At 39.7% G+C, this 11,881-nt stretch overlaps 1 protein-coding gene across 3 annotated transcripts in view; it reads right to left on the reverse strand.

Moving 5' to 3' along the window:
* Window positions 1-3,802: 3,802 nt before the first annotated feature.
* Window positions 3,803-11,881, reverse strand: part of LOC108167109 (endogenous retrovirus group PABLB member 1 Env polyprotein-like) — a 62,033-nt gene continuing 53,954 nt past the window's right edge. The window contains exons 1-2 of one of the 3 annotated variants that reach the window (XR_001777512.1): window positions 7,309-8,026; window positions 3,803-6,246 (exon numbers count right to left, since the gene is read on the reverse strand). Coding sequence is in view for 1 of the 3 variants with exons in the window: in XM_017310113.1 (XP_017165602.1) it covers window positions 4,717-5,610 (894 nt within the window). In the remaining 2 variants the exon portion in view is untranslated. Of the gene's footprint in view, window positions 8,027-11,881 lie in introns of those variants that run through there. The other 2 variants (XR_001777511.1, XM_017310113.1) reach the window with 2 other exon arrangements.

Below are 11,881 nucleotides of genomic sequence, written 5' to 3' on the forward strand. Positions count from 1 at the left end.
ATAGATAGATAGATAGATAGATAGATAGATAGATAGATAGATAGATAGATAGATAGATAGATAGATAGATAGATAGATAGATAGATAGATAGATATTAATGTTTCATTGGAGAAATGTGATGAGCTATCTATCTATATATCAGTGACGTGCGGTGAGGTTCATAGCTGGTGAGGCACCGACTTAATTATAATCGGATTTGCAAATCTAGACCCCTGTATGTTATTGTTTACGTAAGGAAATTTTGCGCATGCGTACAATGCTGGAGGGCAAAAAGGCTATTCTTTAACGTGATGCTTAGCTGCACCGCTGCCCCAGAATAATTCCGTTATCTCAATCAAACTTAGACTTGTAGATATTAATTTTGTGCTTTGCTTAACAGCAATGGGAGAAACCGTTAAAGTACAACTCAAAATCACGTCTTTCTCGCTCTCTGTGTCAGCGCAGCTACTGCATGGCTAGATTGCTGTTACTGTCTCTTACTCTGCAGTTGTGGAGTCACAATGTCTGGTTTCATGAGCGCCCCCAGCGGTGAGGCACGAGAACTGCCTGCCTCACCTCGAATTTGTTCTCTGCCGTTTCTGATCGCTCCTCAGCACACGAAACACGTTACACACACAGTTGGTGACAGTAAAAACACAGTACATTAAATACATAAGCTAAATTATATAAAATCAGTTCATACATTAAATGTTTTTAACCATTTTATTGGTGACGTACAGACAGGAGGAGCATGCTCTCATAGAATGGCAACCGGTGCAGTTAGCGAGAGGTTGCGCAATCCCAGGTGAGGCTCAGCTCGCTTCGCTTCCAAGCATTTGAATGGGAAAATGCAAAAATTCTGTGATTTTGAAGAAAAAAATAATCTGATTTAGTTAAATTAAATGGAAAAATAGGTACTTTATAGTACAAACCACAGGGTGAAAATATCTTTATAAATTATTATATTATTTTTCCATGATGACAGGTGAGGCTCTGCCTCACCTGCCTCCCCTGATCGCACGTATATATATATAAATTCCCTTCTCCGCGGGTGGTCTCCCTCTCTCTCTTTCATCTTCTGAGCTCAGGTCCTCTACCAGAGCCTGGGAGCTTGAGGGTTCTGCGCAATATCTTGGCTGTGCCTAGAACTGCACAGGGGTGAAAGTAAGGGGATACGGCAGGGTACTGCGTACCCCTAAAAGATTTAGCGGGGGTACGCAGTTCCTGCAAGAGAGGGGAGCGGCTGTCTGCTGTAAAAAATGAATGGGTTCACTGTGCAGCAGTGAGTTCACCCACTAATCAGCCGTGACTGATTAGTTTTCAAGAACAATCTAAAACACGACTTAATCAGTTAATAAATAACTTTTTTCCCATTTCATATTGTTTCTGAACGGTTCGTGCTTTGCTAGAGCAGCGGTGCAACACGTCGATCGCGGAAGGTTTTGAGTCGATCTCGGCGGTAGGTGACAAACTGAACGCCGCAGGACGCTGAAACCAGCACGTCCTCCTCTGACTGGCTTAAAACGTTGGTAACTTTATTAAAGAACAACAACAACAAAAAAATCATCAAAACGTGTTCAAATTAATGACCCAACAACAATATTAATCTCAGTGATTATTGTTTCAACAAGTTGTTCCGCAATTCTGTGCGTTTCGGTTCCATTACCAAAATAACTAGCAGAGCAGGAGTTTAAAATTAACTAATCAACCACCGCTGTGTTCATGAGAGGCTTATTAATGATCACAAAATAAATATCAAGCCTGAAAACCTGATATCATAACGAAATGTTATGTTTTTAATCTCTGTTTCCCAGACAAACAAGATGATGTAGCCCTGGAGCTGCTGCCAGTACTCCGCCCTGCTCCACTTTACACATTTGGGAGAAGAGTTTTAGACCCATCAACCTGGACGTTCAGAAGGTTTCATTGATATCCAGCCTGTAAGTCAACCTTCATCTCTGAATCATGCTCAAATTGTTTACTGTTTAAATAAGTGCATCACTAATGGCCTGTTTGTTCTGTCTTCTGTCTCCATCAAGTTGGGACAAACCTGGTGGCGCATCTACAAAATGTGACAACATGGAACCCATATGTCCTCATGCAGGGAGACAGGCAAAAATGCTAAAGTGTCGTTAAAAATGCTCCTTGTTTAATGGCTGAAAGTTTTACTTGTAGTTTGCTTTAAAACATACTTTTTACATGAAATGTTTTCTAATGTGTAGTAACAGATTCTTCTGGAGTTGTAACCAAATGAGTTAAAGTGATTTAACTCATTTGTGGTACAATAACCCTTATGTTGGGTTATGAGTTTCAACCCAATTTTGGGTCAATTTAACCTAACCTTTGGTTAGTTGCCATGACCCAATGTGCTGGGTCAAACCCTCAACTCAACACAGTTGAGTAAAAACAACCCAGCGTTGGGTTGGTCCATATATGACCCAGCGCTGGGTTACGAATTCGGTTATTTTTAACCCAGCAGTTTTTACAGTGTATCAATGACTTAATTGTTAACTGTAGTAATTATGTTTGTGTAATGTAGTAACCATGTACAGTGTTTAATATAATTATTAAATAGATGTTTTAAAGAAAGCCACAAACCTTATGTCTTTGGTCCACAATGGCAGCTTTAATTTTAGCATTTCCTCTCCTCCACATACTTCGTTGCCAGATGTGTAAAATTTACAAAAAAAGAAGCAATTCAATATAAAAGTAGCACATATGTAGATTACTCATTACTCTATTAACAATAGTTTTTTACAGAACTCTACACAATATTAATTTATTTACTAATAAATACATATAGACATTAATTACAGAATAGATACACAAAGATTTCATTTCTAACAGCTGCTTGCAGTAGTGATTGTTCATCCAGGAAGTGTGACTTGCAGGAGCAGAGAGGCTCTGTACTGGTTTCTCCTTTTAAATCAAGAGGCCCATGATACTTTGACTAGGCAGCAGATGTCCCACAGCTGATTGACTGAACCTGCCATGGACAGAGGAACAAGACCATCTCAGATATGGTAGGTTGTTAGGTCGGCTACTGTTGAGAAAGATGGACAACAAAACAAATGGAGAAATTATGAATCACATCAGAATATGGAAATTATTTGGMAGATAGCRCTTAAGTCAATATTTAAAATGCTTTTCTAAACAACAGTGTTGGAAGATGTCAGTGATTTTAGTGAAACTTTTAACATTACAGCACTGAAAGGCAGCGGTGTACGTGTATGTTTCCTAACTGGCTAAAGTTGCTGCTAGCTGGTTTACTCTCCGATCGGAGGCTGGTTCCTTTGAATACAGTTGGAGAATGGTAAACTGACAATGACTAATAACGGCTATCACTTAAATACTGTTTTATTAAAGTTGATACAGACAGTGAACCTTTTAACATTACAGCACTGACAATCAGCAGTGTATTTATTTTCCCAACTGTGGCTAAAGCTGCTGCTAGCTGGTTTACTATCCGATCAGAGGCTGTTTATTATATACACAGTTAGAGAATGGTGGATTGACAATGAGTAATGACGGTTATCTAACACTTAAATGCTGTATTATTAAAGTTGATAAAGTGAATCTCTAAACGTTGCAGCACTGACAGCGGTGTATATTTTTCTTAACTGTGGCTAAAGCTGCTGCTAGCTGGTTTACTCTCCGATCGGAGGCTGTTTATTTTATACAGAGTGAGAGAATGGTGAATTGACAATGAGTAATAACAGCTATCTAACACTTAATGCTGTTATTAACCTTACCTTTTATTATCTTGTATCCTTAAGATAATGAGTATTCGTGAATTTTTCAGTCAGGTTTCCCGAGGCAAAATCACACCGGAAGTAAAGATACACCTCTTCGAGTTATGGCGGCCATTGTCTGACGTCACTGTGAAGCACAGGCATTCACAATCGATCTGCACATGGATTGATGGGTATTTTTCTCGAACCTTCAATAAAAGAACTACAGACAACGTATATGAATTTTATGACCAAGCTTTTGCAAAAATAGAAGACTCAGCAAACTGCTCCTCCAAGCCGTTCACTGAGCGTTCTGAAGACCTTTGGTTACAGCTTGTCATTTATTATCAAGCAGAGACAGGGAGGATAGCTAAAGAAGACAGCAGAGATAAATTATTACTGCACACAAGCAGTTTCTAAAATAGGGAGTATTCCGGTTGATAAGAAGGCACACAGGCAGATGGGGCCTCCAGGTCACACAGAAGAAAGAGAACACTTTAAACTGAACATTAGACTGAATATGAACTAAAGTAATAACAAAATGATACCAAAAAATCTCTAACATTTCCCCCTTTTTATCATTTTACCATGTGTGTAAACTTTATCCACAAGCCAAGCATAGAAAAGAAAAGAATAGATCCAATAAATGCAAGAATTTTTTTTCGTTCAAATACACAATGAATATATGAATATAATGAAATAGATGAAAAATAAAAGAAACAGCAAAACAAAAATCAAATGCAGTTGTCTCATCACTAACACCACTTGTTTTCACATTTTCGATGTAGGAATCATTCAGCAAATGAATTAATCTGTTTATTGATTACAGAACTTCATCATCAGAAAACAAGTTGTCTTCATTTGTGTCATAGGTTATTTTCACCAGCTGATAGCTGATCACAGCAGTGTTAATTGTCTTTAGCATCATGCTTCGAAGGCATGGAATGATGCAACTTGTGAACAGGCAAAAAAGAATCATAACACCCAGAATAGGTGTTCCAAGTTTCAACAGTAAATTCCACCATGTCCAGAAGTGAACCAAGAAAAAAAGTCAAAAGGATGAGATCCTTGCTTTCTACTTTCCGCATAATGTTTAAGTTCCTCCAGGTCATGTAGAGCGTCAGAAATAGTTCCACTAGTTCCTGTTTCGTCAGGAATAAATGTACAGCATGCTGGGCCAATGATTTTATAGACACCTCCCTGAGAGGCTTTGAGGGAGTCCAGTACAACACGGTTTTGCAGAACCATGTTTCTCAGTTCAGTCAGCTCTCTCACGGTGCCGTTGGCCAGCTGGTGTGTGCTGTTGATGAGTCGCAGTAATCCATATCTGTTGATCTCAACATGGTCCTGAATCTCACCTACTCCGACCCATGGAAACATGCCTCGCATAAATTTTTCTCCTCTGCCCCAAATCTTGAACTCCCAAGGAACTCCAGTGTCTGTAGTGAGGCCTCCCCAGCGTTTGACCTCTGGCATAACTGCATGCTTGGAGCGGGCAGCTAGAACGTGTTGTCCTTTCCTGATGAATGCAATCGGGCTGATTAAGGGGACCAAAGCACACAGTCCTCCCCAATATCGCGGCAAGACCATGTAAGCTCCATTTCCACACACGAAGTACCAGTCTGCCATCACCTGTGAACCATAGTCTCCTGGTACTATGGCGCTGCACAGTGTTGTTTCCTGTTGTCCTCTTGTCCAATGGGTGATGTTGAAACTCCTCTCCTGAAGCACGTTGTCACAGTCTGGGTTGCCCTTCCAGACTTTGCAACCTGGGGTCGCCCTCTGACCCCTGCAGGCAATGCAGTTGATGTTATCCGATGTCGTTTCGCAGTATGTGTAAACTTTGCTACACAAATTCCAAGGTAACATCCCAAGAGATGTTACCTCTTGGGATAACATCTTAAGAGGTAACGCAGCTCCTCAGAGACCCGGGTTTAGCTCCTGCTAAAGAAATGGTCTCTGGTATTTTCCATGTGGTTAGTGGAAATGGTGAAAACGGACGTACGTCAGCATTAAAGGAACAGTTCATAGATCCACACATAGCAGTTCACCTCCTTCTCCTCGTGAGCAGTCCTGTTCATCAGCTGCCACCACAGGTTGGTGCTGTAGTCATGTGGGTGGAAAGTGATGTCACTTCCTCCTCCAAACATCAGACATGCTGCAGTCACAGCRCAGTAGAAGATCCATCTGGCATATGGAGTCCCCATTGCTGCTCGGCGCGCAGAGATGTCAAAACCCCCAAACTAAAGACGGGGGAATCTTAAGCGTTTCTTCACCAGGTTTGAGACAAGCTACCCTAAAAAAAATAGCCCCCCTTTGAAGTCCGCCCTTCCTCCCTCCGCCTACTTAGGGGTCCAACACTCCCTGCAGCTTGCAGTGACTGAGATGTATCCAGCTGGGTCTTTCAGCAATCTTTACAGCTGTTGGTGTTGTCATCAGCACCTGGAACGGTCCTTCCCACYGTGGACTCGCCCAGTTCTTTCRTTTGATGACTTTAACGTAGACCCAGTCTCCTGGCTCAATGGGAGCGGCCTCCTGCCAAGGAAGGGAATCAGAAGGCAGTAAATTTGTACTGGACACTTCCTTCAGTGTAAGAGTTCTGATCATATAATCTGCTAATGTTTGTACTTCATCTGCTTTCTGCAAGTCTGGAGCAAACAGAGGCAATCTGTAAGCTCTACCATGAATTATTTCAAAAGCATGCTTTGCTGGAACTATTTCAACTCATTTAGAAAAAGCATCAATCACCATCTAACAGTATTTGTTAATTCAAAAGTTCATAATAACAAAAAATTATGTAAGAATTTAGTAGTTATATAGTATTACCTCACCATTTTCCCTTTCCCCCCCCTTTTTACACATGGCATTGCCCATGTGTTACAATCACTTTAGCTTCACATAAAGTCTTTGGGAGGATTAATAGTTAATTCAGGTGAACTCACAAGTTTATTGCTTTTAGAAGATCTTTAGCAAACAAGTCCTTTAATTACAGGTTTACCTTTTTTTTTATGTGTACAGTACTACCAGGAAATCTGGACAGCATGTACTTTTCATCCCTGTCGGGGTCCTCAGCAAGTGAGGAATTACAACAACACTTATTTTCCATTATTTCAGTACCCTGCAATTTAGCTTACAATGGCTTGATATTTTGTGCTTTTTCTTCAAAGAGAGTGCTCTAAGTGAGCGCTTGTGTCTCCTGAAGAACAGTCTTCTAGGCCAGACTAGTTCTGGTCCGGTTCTTCACCTAGGATTCTAATTCCAAGGACAGAAAGTTTTACTCTCAAAGAAATCAAGCACCATTCACACATACACACACACGCACACACATCAACAAAGCAGCAGCAGCAAAACAGCAATGTCAGCACAGTAATGACAAAACAGCAAATTCAAACTTCCTATCCGCCCGAGGATTTACCCTTATGGGGTCTCCTCAATCAGAGAGGGGCTCTAGCAACACCTCTTCTTTCCTGAGAACTTTACAGATTTTTAGTCAAAACGCAGTTTAACAAGGATTCTTAAACCTCAGAGTTTTAGTTAAAACGCTGTTTAACAAGGATTCTCAAACCTCTAGATATAGTCATTTTAAAATTCACCTACGTTTCTGTAGCTGTCAGGTTGTCCAGTCGGATCTCGTCACCCCGCCGTTGGCAGACAAAGTCGGACGTACGTCGTCGGCCCAGCGAAGAATTTACTTCCTGGGTCTTTCTTTCCAGGTCCAAATGATTTCTGGCCATGCATGGATTCAGCGCGTCTTCCTCTGCCTGACAGCGGTCGGTATGAGAGATCCCGGGTTTTGGCACCAAATGATAGGTATTTTTCTCGAACCTTCAATAAAAGAACTACAGACAACGTATATGAATTTTATGACCAAGCTTTTGCAAAAGGAGAAGACTCAGCAAACTGCTCCTCCAAGCCGTTCACTGAGCGTTCTGAAGACCTTTGGTTACAGCTTGTCTTTTATTATCAAGCAGAGACAGGGAGGATAGGTAAAGAAGACAGCAGAGATCATTTATGACTGCTCACAGGCAGTTTCTAAAATAGGGAGTATTCCGGTTGATAAGAAGGCACACAGGCAGAAGGGGCCTCCAGGTCACACAGAAGAAAGAGAACACTTTAAACTGAACATTAGACTGAATATGAACTAAAGTAATAACAAACTGATAATACCAAAAAATCTCTAACACGGATCGTTCTCTTTCCTGACCAATAGTAGAAGAGCTGGACTTAGAAGGCAGCCCACCTCATTAACATAAAGATGCAGCAGAAATACAGCGAGTCAATAAAACAGCAAACGGAAAAACAACGAGCAGAAAAGGGAGAAGCAAAAAAATCAAAGCAAAATATATTTTTTTCTTGACGGAAACTCATGTGTAAGGGGAAATGAAAAAGAAAGTACGTATATATTTATGCTTTTATTTCTTATCAAAATATATATTTATTCTTTTATTTATATATTTCTACTTTTATTTTTATATTTATTCTTTTATTTATTATTATGCTGGATATATATTTATTCTTTTATTGATATGTTTATTATTTTATTTATATGTCGGATATATATTTATAATTTTATTGATATATTTATTCTTTTATTTATTATTATGTCAGTTTTGGTCCTAAATTCTTTTGTGTCATGCATGCTCTTTAATGGTCGTCTTACCGTGACTTACAGAAATCAGTTAGTATTACTAAGGTCCTAAGAAAACGCACTAATGACTTATATTTAGGAAGTAACAATTACTGGTGAAAAACACAAGGTATTTATTGCTTTTTACAGAATTACTTTAGTTAGAGTTGAGCTCAGGGCCGGCCCAAAGCACAAGCAAACCAGGCAGTCGCTTCCGAGGCCACTAGGGCTGAAGTGGAACAGATTTTTTATTCTTTTTTTTTAGTAATGATTTCTATGTGATAATATTGCTTAATTACTGACTGAATTGCTTCCTCAGTATGTAATCATATTCTGCCCACTGTATTGCTGGGTTTCAGTCACGTGAACCAGATTACAAATTCAGATGGAGGTCCAGAAGTGGATTTCTCTGATTCAAAACAGAGCAAAATGGATCACAGCGAGTACACTATCCATCCATCCATCCATCCATCCATTTTCTTGCACCCTTTTTCCCTCAGTGGGGTCGGGAGGGGTGCTGGTGCCCAKCTCCAGCCAACGTTTCGGGCGAGAGGCGGGGTACACCCTGGACAGGTCGCCAGTCTGTGGCAGGGCAACACAGAGACACACAGGACACACAACCATACACACACACACTCACACCTAGGGGCAATTTGGAGAGGCCAATTAACCTGACAGTCATGTTTTTGGACTGTGGGAGGAAACCGGAGTACCCAGAGAAAACCCACCCACGCACAGGGAGAACATGAAAACTCCATGCAGAAAGACCCCATGCCGGGAATCGAACCCAGAACCTTCTTGCTGCAAGGCAACAGCTCTACCAACTGCGCCACTGTGCAGCCCAGCGAGTACACTAATGCCCTAAATAGGCTGGAACTGACGAGGCATCTAGAAAAAAATAAGTGTATTAGGATATGATCCGTATGATCTCGGAAAAAAAAAAAAATTGTCATATAATCTTGAGGATTTACCCGGTGTCAAGGCGATCCAAATAACTAACTGGTGCAGCAGAGTTCATATTATACAATGAGCCAAATGAAAGTTTTCAAAAGCCTGGAGAATACAATCATTTAGTTTCAGGTTGGATCAAAAAAAGCATTAAATGACTGTCAACTTGTTTCTGCAGGGTGAGTAGTTTGTTGTGCTATTTTAAGTAATTAATAAATTATACAGATGCCATCACTAACAAATTAACCCATGCTTTTTCTATGCGCTTGGATTTCCTAGTAAATAAATTACTAAATATGTCAGAGTTTTATGTTAATATTGAGATGTTGTAGGACACTGGATTAAGGTTCAATGTAGGTCAACCATTCACAGCGATCTACAGAAATCACATGTTCGTAAAAATGCATGTGCCTCAGCTATGCAGTTTAGTAGAACAATTTCACACTGATTTTTAGTCAATGGGGCATACGATATAGAAGCTATTGAAGAAAATATTATATTATTTAATATTAAAATTATTTGAAATATTGAATATGACTTGACATTTTAATAGAGGGTAGTGTGTCTCATGTAAAAGCATGAATTACCATTTTTTGTGTCAATTGGTCACAGGGTAAGGCATTTATTAACATTTGTTTGAAAGGAATCTTTGGTTCAGAAATTTGTTGACAGTCCCTAAGTGAACCTCGAGCTCTTGAGGAGGGAGCTGGAGAACAACTGGCCGAAATTAGCGTTCATAAATCGGATCAATCTTGAACTAAACGCCGCTTGCTCTTTGGATATTGGAATATCCAATATCCAACTCGAAACTAACTTGTCTGAGATCGGTAACACAATAAAAACACCAGGATAAAGTTTATTTTGGTCTGTGGCTGGTAAAGATGGCACCGAGCGACTGCGCGAGACGTAAACGCCTCACAACATCTGACGCAGTGACGTTGGTTCCAAAGCTCTATTGGCCAATAGCAGGAGCTGAACATAGAAGGCAGCTCTCCTCATTAACATAACAATGCAGCAGAAAAAGGAGAGGAGGCAATGACAAAAGAAGGACTTGTATAAGAAAAAGACAAAACAAAATATCTACTTTTCTTGACAAAAATGCATGTTTAGGGAAAATAAAAAAGAAAATATATAAATTTCTTGACGAAAACACACGTGTAAGAAAAAGTAAAATTAATAAACATTTTTTGATGACAGTACATGTATAAAGGAAAGGACAAACAAAACAAACATATCTTGACAACAACAAATGTGTAAGGACAAGGAAAAACTAAATATATATTTATGCTATTATTTCTTGTCAGTTTTGTTCCTCCACATGTTGCTGGTGGGAGAGACCTTTCAGTAAACTAAAACTAATAAAAAAAATATAAGCAACCTATTTGCATAGTGTATGCGGACTGTTGCATGTAAAATTCGCTAGTAAATATTGTGCTAGTATCAGTATTTGGTCTCGGACATTGAGGACTCAGGATTTTATTTCAAGACCAGTCAAGATCACATATTACTATATCATAATTCCACCTGCTCTGTTTTCCTCCTCAGATCTCACCTCTACAATCAAGCTCATCTGGTCCACCTGCATGCTGCTGCGCTGCAATGCTGTCAGGCTCATGTCATCCACCTGTTCACCAGCAGATATTTTCAGCTCTCAGATAAACAGAAGGTGCCGGATTTTTGAAAACCCATGTGTGAGTATGTGAGTATAAGGGTTAGGGTTAGTGCTTCCTTCTTTGCCTGACCATGACCATGACCATGACCACAATCACGTTTTGTCTTTGGATTTCCCTGTCTTGCCTGGCCCATGTTGGATATTAATTTCTGTTATCTGGACTCGACTTTATTTCTGCCTCTCAACTAGTGATGGTAAAATGAAGCTTCATTTAACACTGAGGCATTCCATCTAATTTTTTTTACCTGTGCCGATGCGGTGCTTCATTTATTCTACGTCAAGTGGATATATATATATAATGGGCAATGTGAAAACAACATAAAAGCCCTACAATGAATAAAAAAGTAAATGTTTGTGATTCTGATTATAGTTTGTATCTGTTTATATGAAACTGTCTGAATCAAAAAGAAAACTGGAAACAAATGGGGGAGAGAGTTATGTTTGGTTTGTTTCTCTAAACAAGCTACGTCACTAGGGACAAAATTCATTATTTATTGCTTAAAAATAAAAACTTTAACTATGCTTGGATTTAGGTAGTTTGTCTGTTTTGAGATAATTCTGTCTGCTACAGAAAATACCCATGCTCACAGAACGTGATTGAAGCAAAAAAATAAAAATAAAAATCTGCATCAGCAGGCTGAAAAATGTTTCTAATTATTATCTCTTGGTGTCCATTATGGATGCCTGCATTAGGGTCTCAGTCCTTAACAAACGTGACAGTAAAAGGCTCACACTGGGTTACTTTTCATAACCTGGTAAAACCAGCCCCTTGTTCTACGCTTTTAATCCAAAGGGTCTGGACCCTCGGCTGTTGAGAACCATTGCTTGCTAAAAGCAAGTTTGAAATGACTGGATCGGATTATACCCAATCGCCAATGTTTTGCTGTGATGTATGTGTGAGCGGGCCGCATTCACTTGGAGCG

The sequence above is a fragment of the Poecilia reticulata genome, linkage group LG17 (genome assembly GCF_000633615.1).
Source record: "Poecilia reticulata strain Guanapo linkage group LG17, Guppy_female_1.0+MT, whole genome shotgun sequence".
Classification (NCBI taxonomy): Eukaryota; Metazoa; Chordata; class Actinopteri; order Cyprinodontiformes; family Poeciliidae; genus Poecilia; species Poecilia reticulata.